Raw genomic sequence first — 14,876 nt, forward strand, 5'->3', positions numbered from 1 at the left:
AATAAAAGCTTCTTTGTGTGCACCTGAAATTAATAGAACATTGAAGGTTAAACATAAAAATAAAACTAAATAAATAAAATTTAAAGTAATAAAAGCTCCTTTGTCATTGGTATAACAATGCTTTCTAATAAAGAAAACTTTGAAGGAAAAATACAGATTTAAAAAGGTGAAAAGAAGAGCATATAACCAAAGGCAAACATAAGAGGAAGGGCAAAAGCCCTTAGGAAGTTTCAGAATAACTAAAATCCAAAGAAAATAGAGGAGTCCAAAAAGAACTAAGGACTCAAAATGGAATTTTCAGGTTATATTTAGATCAAGAAGATGAAGGAAGGGAATGAATGCTGACTGACAGGTATCAAAGAGAACAAAAAATTCCTGAACTCACTCTGATACCCTCTTCTTTGTCAAAGACAGTGATCTCTAAACCAGAGGGGAAAGAATAAATAGTAAAAGAGAAACTAGAGCCTAAACTAAAATGCATAAAAAGAGATTAGAAAAGCACCTGGCAACACTAAGTAAGCTGTCTTCTGCTCTGAATATCCTAGATATAAGAAAACTTACAAAAGAACAACAGGTCTAGCACTGATTAATTTAATGGAGCAAAGTAAAATTGTACAGAGGTCCATGCCAGAACTCCCCAGAGCACCCTCTGACTGTGACCCGGACAACAATGTCATCGCTGACTCAGATTAAACTACATGAAAGCTTGGGTGTCCATTATGCCCGTGACATGAAAGGGAAAGGACAGGAAACACACTGCAAAATTTTATCAGGTAAAATTTAACAAAGAGCATTAATTCCAAAAAGTCAGGTCTAAGATGGGAGAGCAGCAGTTTGCATTGCTTTAAGAATGACAGAGGATGTTCATTTGGACTGAGCTCAGTGAGTTAACTGTGTAATAAATAAAAAGCCTTTGGCTATCCTCACGGAAGCATGGAACTGAGAATGAGGCCATGACTGTGCCCAAACTACTCTGAATGAGTTCACACTATACCTATAGAAGTTTGTTCTGTTCTGAATATCATACTTTAATAAGACTACAGAAGAAATGGAATATATTCATAGAAAAGCAATGAAAGTAAGAACTTAAAACGTTATTCAGAAAAAAAAAAACCTAAGGATGTTTATACTGGTGGTAAGATATAAAGGAAGTAACAGCTACTGAAAAGAGTTTAAAAGTCCATCATATGTGATGGGAATTTAACATGTTCTATATATACTAAACACAGGAGAAATAGCATCAATAAAGCAGGCATTACAGAGCACTGTATTTTGAACAAATTTTTTAGACAACTACCTTGAAGATTCAATTTGCAACATGGAGGTTTTGCTAAGAGTATTTACTACAGATACAGGAGACATGATTTTTAAAAAACAAACAGAAATCCATACAAATCAGAGCTGCCCAGAGGCAGGGCAGAATGCATCAAGAGGAAGAGACCTCCCCATCACTAACAGTGCTCAGGCTGGCTATGTGACCCGGAGAGACTCAAGCATCCAAGATCTCTAGTTCCTTCCAATCCTTAGATATTTTGTTTATTAATATGTATGTTTATTTATACCTATGTATTACTTCACTAAGTGAAGAAACAAGAAAACTACCTTGGATTTCTGCAGTTTACACAAGTCTAAAGACTCTTCTTTTTCTTCTCTGCTACTGTTAAAACTAGAACCAATTCCTTCCTTTACACAGAAATTATTTTATGTAAATAAACTAAATGACTGCCAGGAAAGCATATAAACAACACCAGCATTTTTTAACTTTTTTTCTACATCAAGAATGCTGGACTATTCAGTAAGACAACTGAGAAAAGCATAAAGAAGGTAGTCAAAATAAACAAATAAATATTTTTTAAAAAGAAGGTAAATCAAGTGACTAAAAAACAGTATTAAAACACCAGAAAAACTTTAGTAGTATGACAACCGAAAAAATTATTCAAAGAAATATAGAAATTGGTTATTTCAATCATGAATATATAAAGATCTAAACCATAGGCTAAAATGGAATGTAATTTATGTTAAATCTGGTTTGTTTCTATCAGATTAATGGAGATTTTCCTACTGAAATACATAGAACTTGGTTCAGGTCGCCTAGGGGGCTCAGATGGTTAAGGTCTGACTCTTGATTTTGGCTCAGTCATGATCTCAGGGTTTTAAAATTGAGCCTGTACTGGGTTTGGAGCCTGCTTAAGATTCCCTCTTTCTCTCTTTCTGTCCCTACCCCACATCTCTTTGTCTCGCTCTCTAAAAAACAACCCAAAAAACAATACTTAGTTCATCTCTGCTTCTCCCTTAATTAAAGCAAGAGTCCCAAAGTGTGATGTTACCAGAAGTCCAGTGAGAGAAGTATATCCTAAAATTCAACTAAATATTACAAATACAGAATCTGGGGTAGCACTGGTGACCCTATTTTCAATATAGGGAGGAGAATGAATGTAAAGCAGAGTAGGAAATAAGCAGGTGATAACTTTACTTCTTTGGCATCATTTACTCACCTCCAATCCTCCAAACATCCTTATTAGGGGCATTTTTATCTACTTTAAAATAATGTTTACTTTTAAAAACAATATCCACTTTTCTTAGACATAAAAATAGAAAAGCACAACCTGGGAGATACAGACCTAGAAGTTGTTTCTGGAGCATTTCCAGTACCAGTCTGATCTTCGCAAAAACCTCAGACGGTGACGGATGTTCCAAGTCAGTCATCACAGATTCAAAACGAATAATAATGATGTTGGGCTGGCTTTCTATAATGGCATGAAGGGATGGGCAAGATGCCAGAGGCCTAAGGATATACTTCAGCAGCATCTGACCTGAAAAATTGTATGAACATTCATCACAAATCACTGGAACAAACTTTTAAAAAAAGCAAGCATGCCCCCTCACCACCAAAAAAGATCTTTGAACCCAACCATAAAAATAAATACATATCCTGTGACATCACACACCACTAATGAGTGTACAGATTTTTATTTAAATCATTCAAAAAGTCAAATTAAATAAATAAGAGTAGCTAGTTTATAAAAAGGAAGAAAGGAAAGTCAAGAAAGGATCCAAGCCCTTAATAAAAAGGGTAGTATTTATGAGAATTCCATCTGATGAATCTTAAGGTCAAACCCTAGGATCCATCATCAATATTATCTAGAGAGTATTTTATAAATCTCCCTGTCATTCCTTTAACACTAAACATTCTGATATGTCACGAAAATGAAACAAAGTAGTATGCCTTACCAAATGATTTAAGCTTCATTTGTAGCTCCCCAAGAATAGAAAATGCCAAGAGGACAGAACTGATCGGTGGTACAGGTGTCTTCTCTTCCTTCTGAGACTGTTCAATGCATAAATGAAGTTCTGTTTGCAGGCAAGATTCCAAGTTGCTGGTATCTAAGAAAAAGGAGGAAAACATCAGCTGTCTCAGCAATGCAAGTTACTTCCACTTCTACTCCTCAGAGCTCATTCTCTACTGCGATTCCTAAATATGTGGTTTTATTACAATACGCTTCTAATGTAACCAAATTTTAATTATGATGTACATGTCCTTGGCATCACTTTAAAAAAAGGAAATGACTGTATATTATATAGTCATATTCACAGAATGTGAATATTCATATTGGTATATTCATAGAATCAAACTAAGTGCAAAAGCAAGACATGCCTAATAAATGCTTATTAAATAGGTATTGAACGGAGGTAAGGAATGACAAGTAAGGGCCTCGTTTCACTGAAGACCTCTTTTTAATGTTTCCTTGAGTACAGAGAAGAGTTTCCCTAGTAAGTTTAGCAAGATGGGTGTATTACAACAAAGAATTAACATGCCTGCTATCTTCTCTTAATTTTATTCTGCCTGCAAATAGAGCCCAAAATTGTCTAGATGACTTCCTTCAAAATACCTGAAATACATATGTGCGCGTGTGTCTATATACATACATACATATTTAATGAATCTGAAGGCCTAAGTGGGAATGGGAAAGGGGCTGGGGAAGACTGAAACAAACTAGAAAATATACCAGGGGTAATGACATGTTCTCTACATATATTCTCAGGGCTTTGCTATGTGTAAACAAGACATCAAAGGCTCACACTGAGCAGTGAGCAGAGAGCCCCAGAACCAAGCAGCGTAAAGCAAAGCCAGGCCAAAGTAATTCTATTTTTTTCATCTTGCAAAGCACCCCATATCTCATGATTTTGCCACCGTTTTTTTCCCCCAAGGACTGAGAAAAACTGAGAAAAACCCCTGTCTCACTGAGTCCCCTGCCTTCTTTCCTCACCAAGAGAGAAAACGGATGAACAGCTTTTCAAAGCTTCCTGGCCAAGGTAAATGGCAGGGATTGGGGCTGTTGGGAATGGGTGTACCTACAATGCAGTGAAAACTCTGTGTGATCTTTAACTGCTACTGCCTCCTCCACCACACCCTCATCACGTGACTCTCAGCAACCCAATCATCTCCCCCTGCTATGCTCCTTCCTCCAGAAGGGAACAGAGAGAGATGGAAGGGAAATAAAGCAAGTAAAGCGAGGAGCTAGTCCTAACATGCATTCTGCTTAGCAGGAGAACTCAGTGCAGCGGAGACTGAGAAATGAAACCTCCTTATCCACCAATATAAAATACTTAGAATACATTCAGAGGCCACACTGGTTCAGGCAGATTAAGCAAAGCAGTCCACCTGAGGTCAGCAGCACCTTTTGATGGTGGGAACTTCCACACAATCAGCTTCTGCCACTCTTCTCCAAGGTGATAAAGGATGTTCTGTTTCTGTATTGTGAGCTCCATGCTGAGAGATTTCAACATTTTTAAATCAAGGCATTTTCTGGATTTCAGTAACTTCAAGCATTTCTGTGCCTGGCAGTGAAATGGAGTTATCATTAGACATTTCATCTGGACTCAAGGTAAGGAGAAGGTATTGGTATAAAAGGAATACATGGAACACAAAATTTACTAAAACCAAGAACAGTACTGATTGCTGGTACTGTGGAGAAACGTTCAGTACCTCTTCCAGACACTGAGCCGCAGTGACATACTTCTTCTCCGTTAATGCGCAATTGTATTCTTCAATAGCAGCAGAAAACTAAAACGATAAACACAGCTATGAGGTATTTCATTTTATACATCCTATTATTTCAAGTCTGTCTGCTTGTTTGTTTTTAAAATACAAAAAAAATCTTAGAATCGGAGGTATACACATTTAATTATTAATCGGAGGCTAACTGGAAAAAAATTACTTTCTCACCAGCAAAACACTCAAGTTTGAGTTGAGTTTACTGACCTGCTGCAGCTGCTTAAGCAAACTTAAGACAACGGAGTCTCTTTCCAACTGTTGCTTCAAGTCGGTAAATTCAGCTGTTGATACATGAAGATCCCGGCGAACCTAATTCACAAATCAAAGGTAAGTACTCTTAAGTTATACTATATCCAAGAAATAAAACATTCAGAGCTAAGCAATAAGCTTTATTAGGTGAACATAATTCATACTGAAACTTAAAGGCTGGCAGGATTGGAAATAACAATAAAAAAATCACAGAATGCATTGGGAAGAGATCTTAAGTGGTTTGCTTAGTCCAAACCATTGCCCTACACAGCAGTTCCCACTGCCATCAACATAACAGGCTCATGGCACCATCTAGCCTTAATTTGAACCGTATTTTTCACCAGAGAGCCCACCCACCTGGATGACTACAGGGGTATCCCCACCGGCAAGTGACAACTCATTCTACAGCTGATAGCTCTTACCATTAGAAAGATTTTATGCTGAATCAGAATCCACTTCCCATTCTGTCCTGCCTTTACAGGTGCAAAGTCCCTTCTTTTCTGTATCTCTACCTTTTCCTAATTCATTTTTCATTCATGAAAGACACACTCGATACCCACTACAGCAAGGCTCCTTCCTTCAGGTTTGAACATGCTGAAATTTCCTCCATCTTTGAGGAAAAACTCCCTCCACCTCAGCAACCCCATTTCTCAGTGGTTACCTTGTTTTTGTCCTCTCTCTCATGAACAAGCCTCTTGCCAGAGTGACCCATGTTCACTGCCTTTACCTTCTCAATTCTCATTCATCCTACAACTCACCGAGATCTGGTCTCTATCCCCACCATTTCAACAAAACTATTCCAAAATAGTGCCCCAAACACCAATCAATTCCTTGTTGCTAAATCCAAAGCAAACATCTTCAGTGTTTAACTATTTATGAGTACAGTTCCTTTCCTTCCCTTAGTTCCCTGAAATTATTCTCCACTGATTTTCCTCCTAGTTCTCTGGCCATTCATTTTCTTCAGGGAACTTCATTTTCCCTCTGACCACTTCATACAGACTGACAGTCCTCTCTCCCTGGCCCTCCTCCTACTCTGAACCGGTGGTTCTCAAAAAATAATTGTATTTTTACCCCACTCCCATCTAGGGACATCTGGTAGTGTCTGGAGACGTTTAGGTTGTCACAAGAGAGGGAGTTCTACTGGCATTTAGGGAGTACATGCCAGAGATACTGTTAAATATTCCACAAGGCACAGGATAGCCCACCACAACAAAGAACTATCCAGCCCCAAATATCAGCAGTGCCGACGCTGGGAAACCCTGCGCTATACACCCTCTCTGGACAATCAGTGGCTCACGGCTTCCATTTCTAAAGACCCCTATCTCAAGTCCGCATCACCTTCCTAGGCTCCAAACATGTATATGGATGGGTCATGTGTAAATTGTCCACTAACAGCCGTTTTCCCGTTCCCAACAGTAAAACAGCACATGGCTATCCGACGAGACTCTCTCAGTGGAGCGTGACCATGTGTCTAAGATCTCACCAATGAAATACAAGCAGAAGTGATGTGCACCATTTCCAAGTCCGAGTCAAGCAAACAGATGTGCCTCCTCTGTGCCCTCTCTTTGTTCTTAACCTCTGTACAAAACACCCAGTCTGCCCACTGCTCTGAGTAATAAACTGTCTTTCATCTCTCACCCAAGGAGTCTCATGTCTTCTAATGGCGTCCATGAAACTGTGGCAGGCTAACTAGCTAACTTGCAAGTAGATTAAAATCTCAGATCCCCTTACAGTTCTTGACTGTGTAGAATTGGCCTGGCAGCCCAGACTACTGCATTAAAAACCATTTCAGCCACTGCATTTCAAGGACTGCCTCTCCCTCACTCTCTCGTTTCATTTCTTTTTGAAGTCTAGCCTTCATCTTTATACACTCCAACTGGGCAGCTCCATTTGGATATCTCACAGGCACCCCACAAAAACCTACTCCTTCTAGAGATTCTCTATTTCAGTGAATGGCACATCAGTGATCTTGTTCTCCATGATCCTTCCCAAAGATCGAGTCCCAAAGATCCCACCTCTTAAATGTCACTAGGATTCATCCTCATCCTCTTCTCCATCCTCATGGCCACCGACCTTACAGCAGGCCCTGTTCTTTCTTCCCTGATCAGTTTAACTGCCTCCTAATGCTTTAACTGCCAGCTCATTGCCCTGTCTCATTCTCAAGTCCTTTCTTCAAGCTGCCAGCAGAATGGGATTCCTAAAATTCAAATCTGATGCCATCAAGATAATGTCCACAAGGTCCTTGCTTACCTTTCTAATCTTATCTCCTGTCCCTTCCCACCAAGCTCTCTAAACATGAGTCATATGGAATCCTCGCCCCTCTAAAAGCGTCCTCTCTCCATTCCAGCTATGTCTCCATAACGCTGTCCCCAGTGTCCACCTAAAACGCTCTTCCTTCCTCTTTGCCTAACTACCTATCACTTGAGGTTTTGGTCTGATGCTATTTCCTACAGGAAGCCAAGGTCAGCTATATTTTCTATTTGAATTATTTCTATTTAATGGATATCATACTATTTTAGTCATCTACATTAGGCATGAGATTCACACTTCGAAATTTAAAAAAACCATCATTACTGTTCAGTAACCAGCACAGTATTTGGCGCCTTGCAGATGTTCAGTAAGCATACCAAATGACTGAGTGAATCTCTTTATAATATCTACCTATTAAATCTCATTTTCAGTCTCCAGCCCTAAGTTTCAATCTTACTAGGGCTAAACGCCCTCGGTTTCTTTCACCATTCTTCCGATGACAAAATGTTTAAGGATGGACCTTCTCATTTAGACCAGGCACCTTTCAAAATGCAACCACCAGAACTGAATAAATTTCACCAACCATAATCTGGTCAGCTAAAGGTATAGACATACTCTCTTGTCCCAGACAATGCATTTCTAATAGTACAGTCTAAGACTGACTATTGACTCACAGATCAAACAATCAACTAATTACAAATATACTTTGAAAATATTATTTGAACTAACCCAGAATTGTAGAGGAACAAATTTGTTTTTATTAAAACCTCGAATCAGAATGATTGATGAACTGGCTGTTAAACAGATTTTCTAGGTACCTAGAAATCCCCATTTGTGCCTGAAGTTTTATACAGAACTTCTGAAAAACTACTCACTTTCCTTCTTTAGTAAATCACAAAGAGAGAAAAGACTTGGGTGTCTTTCCTTGAGGACTTTGAAAACATTCCACCATCTTGATCTGAGATAACAATGAGCCCTGCCCAATAATTTAACAAGATAGAGAAGGCCTCTAAGATTATGCCTGTTTAAACCTCTAATATCAATGCTTTCCTTGCTTCAAATGACTATGTCTCCTAAAAGTAAAAAACAGGAAAAAAAATTCCTGGTGAAATAATACATGTGAAAAATGTTTTTAAGATTACAAAGTGATGGGGGCGCCTGGTTGGCTCAGTGGGTTAAAGCCTCTGCCTTCGGCTCAGGTCATGATCCCAGAGTCCTGGGATCGAGCCCCGCATCGAGCCCCGCATCGGGCTCTCTGCTCAGCAGGGAACCTGCTTCCCTTCCTCTCTCTCTGCCTGCCTCTCTGACTACCTGTGATCTCTGTCTGTCAAATAAATAAATAAAATCTTAAAAAAAAAATTACAAAGTCACTATTTTTGTTTCCAGACTGGCTTGTTTTTGTGATGACAGCACTCCAGCAAACACGGTAAGCATTTCTAAACCCCACCAGACCTTGCCTAAGAAGCAGAGTAAGCACTGACCCAACACAGTGACATGATACAAGACAGGCAAGGATTCTTTGTGTGTCCAGATAAAGAGGCTCAATGACAAGCAGTAGAGTGGTTGCAATTGGCAAATCAAGCCAATTTTCCAGGAGTAGGCCAAATAACCAAGATTATGCTGAGTCTGGAAAGTGTGGAGGCCAGCCATAGATATAAGAGAATGCTAGCCATTAAGAGATGCAAACATTTTAAACTAAGAGACAAGAAAAGGCCAGATGATTCAGCTTTATTTTGAAGACAGTAAAATTCTAAGTTTATTTTTTTAATTTACAAAGTGCTATTCAAATGCAAAGTTTTGCTATGAAAATTGTTTATAGTTCTAGAAAATATTTCTATTTTAAAATTGAAAGTTACTCTAAAGTTATCTAATGCAACTTCCAATGTCCAATAAGGAAGGAAAGTGAGGTCTTAAAAACTTACCCACAGAGTTAAAATGTCTTAGGACTCAAGAAGCTGAACTACCACCCTACAAACCTAACCAATATAATGAACCATTTTTACCTCACTCTCTATCCTGGATTTCAGCAGGTCAATGTCCTCAGATAGCTTATCCACTTGGGTAACCAGGTCCTGGGCACTCTGCATGCTGGGCAGGAATTCACTATACTTCTTGCTGATCATAGTGCACACCTCACCCTATAAAATAAGACAGAAGAATTACAGTGGGATGAGTAGAGACCTCTATTAAAAATATACAGCTCATCTTTCATAAGGAATCCTCCATGTTGGAGCCTTCTTGCCAGTTACCCACACCCCTTTACTTTTCCTTCACGCCAGTGTGTTTCTTTGAAAAACACATTCCTCCACCCTTAAGGATCTTGTAACATTATTACCATGCAAGAAGACAATGATCACCAAATTCCACCAGTCCCCAAAAGCTATACAAATGCTGGAAAAGAAAAGGGGAAGCCAGAAGTTCTCATAATAAACTAGATTAGCTCTGACTACAGCCACCAACTTTGATCATATAGCTATTAGAAAATGCAAATGGATAAATTAAATCCACAATCTGTATACTTTAGTTCATGAATTTCTATTTTATTGCTTATAAAATTTTAAGGCCTAATCTTAAAACTCTAACTTAATTTGAGTTTCATCAATAAACAAATTATTGAATACTCTGCACTGAACGCTTTGGAAAATACCAGAAAAAAAATTATGCCTGCCCACATATAAGTTATTTTTAAGCAGGAAAAATACTATACACTTAAGTAACCAGAATAAAAAATGTAATATAGGAAAAGAGTTAATGTCCTCCAGAAACACAAATGAGAAAGAGATCACCTCTGCTTGAGGGAAAAATGGACATACTTTTCACGCACAAAACTACATTTGAGATAGGACATAAAAAATGGGTAAATGGGGCACCTGGGTGGCTCAGATGGTTAAGCATCTGCCTTTGGCTCAGGTCATGATCTCTAGGTCCTGGAATTGAGCCCCTCTTCGGGCTCCCAGCTCAACAGGGAGTCTGCTTCTCCCTCTCCTTCTGCCTCACCCTCTGCTTGCTCTCTCTCTCTCAAATGAGTAAATAAAATCTTTAAAAAAAAAAAATGGGTAGAAACACTATAGGTAAAGATGAAAAAATGGCCACATAAGCAAAATCTGGGAAACAGGAAAAATACTGGGTCTGCTTGGAGCATAGAAAGTAATTGTCCGTTGGCTGAAGATCCAAGTTGGTGAAGGAAACCCAGTGGAAGGAAAGCTAGGTCCAGAACAGTAAGAGCCTTGAGTGCCATGCTAAGGTCACTCACCGGTCTTTCCACCATATAAAAAGTGTTGAAAAACCCTAAACCCATGTTAAAGGAGAGATGGTGGTAACATGACTACTTACAAGTCAGGAAACCATTTTTGTAAAATCAGGGGTTGTTAGGAAGACCTACTTCTTGTGCCTTTATGACAGGGTTGCCAAACTTGCTCCCTGAAATCCAGACTTGACGCCAGACTTTAGTCCAAAAGGAACCTTTCAGAACTTCCAGACTTAAATCCAAACTTAGACACTCAACTTTAAATGAAAGCCACAAAGATGTGAACAAATACTGGCAAGGGAAGGATACCCATACAGAGTGAAACTGTGAATGGAGATGTGTTTTTGGGTTTGTATCAATTCCAAGGCAGCGGGGTCCACCGAAGCGGTTTTTGTATGTTTTACAACACTCAGACCAGCCTCAGAGGACTTGGGGACGAAGATCAAAGTTTCATACGCATGTTGACAGACTGGAACAACAAAAATTTCAGAGGGAAGGACGGTACAATTCTCCCAAAGCTATTTTATTCACCGGCAAATGGCATAAAAAGGAGTGGGCAGGGGAGATAAACACAAATCAGGGAAGAGGTCCTGTCCGCATTTCTCTTCTCACCTGCAACCTCCCCGGACACCTCCGGGCTTCCGGTCCCACCTCCCCTGCTGGTTTCCTCAGTCTTCCCGCAAAGCCCCCGACCCGACCGATCCCCACCCTAACCCCAGTGCCCAGCACTCCCGGGCCACCGCCTCCTCCTCCCCTAGGCTCCAGGCCTCCGCGCCTCCTTACTCCCCAACCCCTGCCTGGGCTCCCCTCCGTGCCCCTCCCCAATCCACACACCTGCCGGTCCCCCACTTCACATTCTTCCCCCTCAGCTCCTACACCTGACTCTGCTCATCACCCCTCTCCCTGCCCTTAGCCCCCACTCCTTGCCCCGTCCCCCCAAACGGACCCGGCGTCCCTTTTCAGTCAGCCTCCCGCCGCCCGGCCTTCACCTTGATCTCCTCCACCCGCCGGGTCAGGCGGCTGATCCGAGTGCCCAAATCCTCCTTCTCCAGCCTCCCGGAGTGTGCCAGAACCTCCGTCACGAAAGAAGCCATCGCCACAACAGGAACCAACACCGACGGGGTTACTATCCTGCGGCCAGCGCGGCAGCCCCAGTCCCGCCGGCGGGATTGGCGCGCGGCCTGCCGGGAAACTGAGCCTCGCGGGGCCCCAGACTGTGGCTCTGAAGGCGAGGCCGCACTACAACTCCCAGCAGGCACCGGGACCGTCCTAGGTTGGAATTTCCACGGTGTCCCTTAGCTGGCAAACTGGAGAAGACGCGTTTCTTTCCCTGGCTGTTTTCAAATAGTTTCTTCCCGCCTGTTTTTCGCTGGAAGAAATGAAATGTTTTTACTTAAAAACCAGTCCTAAATGAACCTTTCTCAACTTCAAAACGCTTAACTCTGAAATTTATCGAGTCGGAATAAAGGAGGAACCCACCTTGATCTTTTTTCGTTAATTATTCACCCTTAAGGGCCGCAGCTGCCAGCAGAGTCTATATGAATAGAGCCCTCTGGAGTTGTGCAAAGAAATGGCGTTACCTCATAAAAAAAAGTCTGCCTAAATTGCCTTCCTTTTATGTTGCATAGTTTACAATGCAATCTATGTACATATATTACATTGCGTACAAATATGTGCATATATTACATACATACTACATCTGTGTAACAAATACACGTGTTTCTTCTATGTAATACATTACATATTTATAAATATATTTTTTAAAAAGATTTCATTTACTTATTGGAGAAAGAGTGCACTGGTGAGCACAGAGGGAGAGGAGAAGCAGACTCCCTGCTGAGTAGAGAGCCTGACCTGGATGATCCCAGGACCCTGAGATCATGACCTGAGCTGAAGGCAAATGCTGAACCAACAGAGCCACCCAGGCACCCCCATTACATATTTATATTGTTTATATGACTTAAGTATAAATAACATTAGTACTGTGTAGACTAGAGCAAGATATTTAACACTTTCTATCAGAAGTTACAAATCAACGTTATCTGAAGTTTTAAAAAAATTGTTTCATTATTTACATGCATTACATATTGAAAGATGTTCATAATATACCATGTAGAGGATGATTGTTTTTTAAAATAAATAGATATAGATACATATATAGAGGTAAAGTGTATACACCAAATTATCTGAGTGGCAAACTTAATGGTATTTTTTTCTCTTTTTTTTGCCCTGTTTTCTTATTTTTCTGTCATAAACATGTACTTCTTTGATTAAAATGTCATCTTTGATTTTTAAAAAAGTATCTGGTGAGAGTTGACCCCAGATGGATGCTGACCCTAAAGTCCTTATCAATTTTAGATGTCTGTAGGACTATCTGCTTATCCCAGTGAGCCAAGGGCAGCTTTCTGTGACACGAGCAAAGGAAATGAAACAGGGGTTGAGACAGGAAGCACAAAGGACAGCCATAACATGCTGGAAAGGCATCCCTCCCTGGAAAATCAAATTCGTTTCTGATCAGTAACCTGTCAGCCACACTTTGAATTCTAAATGCTACGGCTACTAAATGCCCAGTGAGAAAGAAGGACCTGCAGGGGACATTCCTGAAAACTTACATTCTATTTAACTATATATGACAGACATTGGGCTAGGCTGGAAATCCAAAATATGTGAATAAATAATCCCAGGAAATATGATCATTGCCATCTTGAAGGTAAATGAGAGATCAGTCCAGATTTTGGGGGGGCCTAAATCTTATCCAGTTGCTGGGATGGGGAAGACTCTTTAAGGAAAAGAATATAAAATAAATTCAAAGTTTGGTGCAGACCTAAGAAGGGACCTGTGCAAGTAACGGGCCCAGAAACTAAGTCACCTCTGAGGAAGATACAAAGGGCAGAGGAAATAATGGAGTAGGCTGTCCGGCAGTCTGATTGACCCAGAAAAGTTTCATAGTAAGAAGGAATCTGAACTGAGAATGGAAGGAGGTACCACTTTGAGGTTGAGCTTCTGGGATCTTCTCCAGGAAACCAATCCATGGGTCAGACCCACAGATGCAACTGCAGAGCTTTGCCTCTCCCTGGGCAGAGAGGCCATTGGATAAGCTGCAGATGGTCCGTAAGTTTGCAGGCAAAGGCCAGGAAGAGCCAGAGTTAGACTGAGGAAGGAGAAGAAAGAACATAGAGAATGGAGTGGAGTTGCTACATACACACAGTACATTCAAGCGTGAATGAATATCTGAATAAATGAAAAGAAATTAATAAGATGAACGCATTCTCTTTTCCCTCACTAACCTGACCTCCCCCATGGTTCACACTTATCATGATTTATATGTCTCTCAACTCACAGATTTTCACAAATTGTCAAGAAACAATGGGGGGCACTGGGTGGCTCAGTCAGTTAAGCTTTCAACTCTTGATTTCAGCTCAGGTCATGATTTCAGGGTAATGGGATCGAGTCCCGAGTCAGACTCTGCGCTCATCGAGGAGTCTGCTTAAGGTTCTCTCTCTATCTCTTTCTCCCCCTTGCTCCTTCCTCTACCATGTCTACACTCTCTCTCAAATAAATAAATAAAATTTTTAAAAGATTTTATTTATCTTGAAGAGAGAGAGAGAGCACAAGCCAGGGGAGGAGCAGAGGGAGAGGCAGAAGCAGGATGTCCGCTGATGCAGGGCGCAATTCCAGGACCCTAGGATCATGAGTGGAGCCGAAGGCAGACAGTTAACTGAGCCACCCAGGTGCCCAGATAAATAAATCTTGAAGGAAGGAAGGAAGGAAGGGAAAAGAAAGAAAAAAGAAAAGAAAGGGCTCTGAAGAAAAGGCAAGGGAAAAAGGATAATTCTTCCTGACCTATCAGAGCTCATACACCTGTGGCATGCCTGTGTTCAAGAAGGAAAATATCAAATATAAACCTGGATGAATAAAATGCAAGCAGACAGCATTTCCAGGGAAGCATACTATTTTGCCATTGTGTTGATTAGAACATGTGGTTCTGGGGCACCTGGGTGGCTCAGTGGTTTAAGCCTCTGCCTTCGGCTCAGGTCATGATCCCAGGGTCCTGGGATCGAGCCCCACATTGGG

General features: G+C 40.7%; 1 protein-coding gene across 1 annotated transcript in view; it reads right to left on the minus strand.

Annotated features, from left to right (window-relative positions):
- ZW10 (zw10 kinetochore protein) overlaps positions 1-11,971 on the minus strand; it is a 33,050-nt gene extending 21,079 nt beyond the window's left edge. Inside the window, exons 1-7 of the mRNA XM_044257859.1 lie at positions 11,792-11,971; positions 9,559-9,693; positions 5,264-5,365; positions 4,988-5,065; positions 4,680-4,839; positions 3,232-3,384; positions 2,622-2,813 (exon numbers count right to left, since the gene is read on the minus strand). Of these exons, the coding sequence (XP_044113794.1) occupies positions 2,622-2,813; positions 3,232-3,384; positions 4,680-4,839; positions 4,988-5,065; positions 5,264-5,365; positions 9,559-9,693; positions 11,792-11,896 (925 nt within the window). The 5' untranslated portion in view covers positions 11,897-11,971. The remainder of the gene's footprint in view (positions 1-2,621; positions 2,814-3,231; positions 3,385-4,679; positions 4,840-4,987; positions 5,066-5,263; positions 5,366-9,558; positions 9,694-11,791) is intronic.
- Between the last annotated feature and the right edge of the window lie 2,905 nt (positions 11,972-14,876).

The sequence above is a fragment of the Neovison vison genome, chromosome 7 (assembly GCF_020171115.1).
Source record: "Neovison vison isolate M4711 chromosome 7, ASM_NN_V1, whole genome shotgun sequence".
Taxonomy (NCBI): Eukaryota; Metazoa; Chordata; class Mammalia; order Carnivora; family Mustelidae; genus Neogale; species Neogale vison.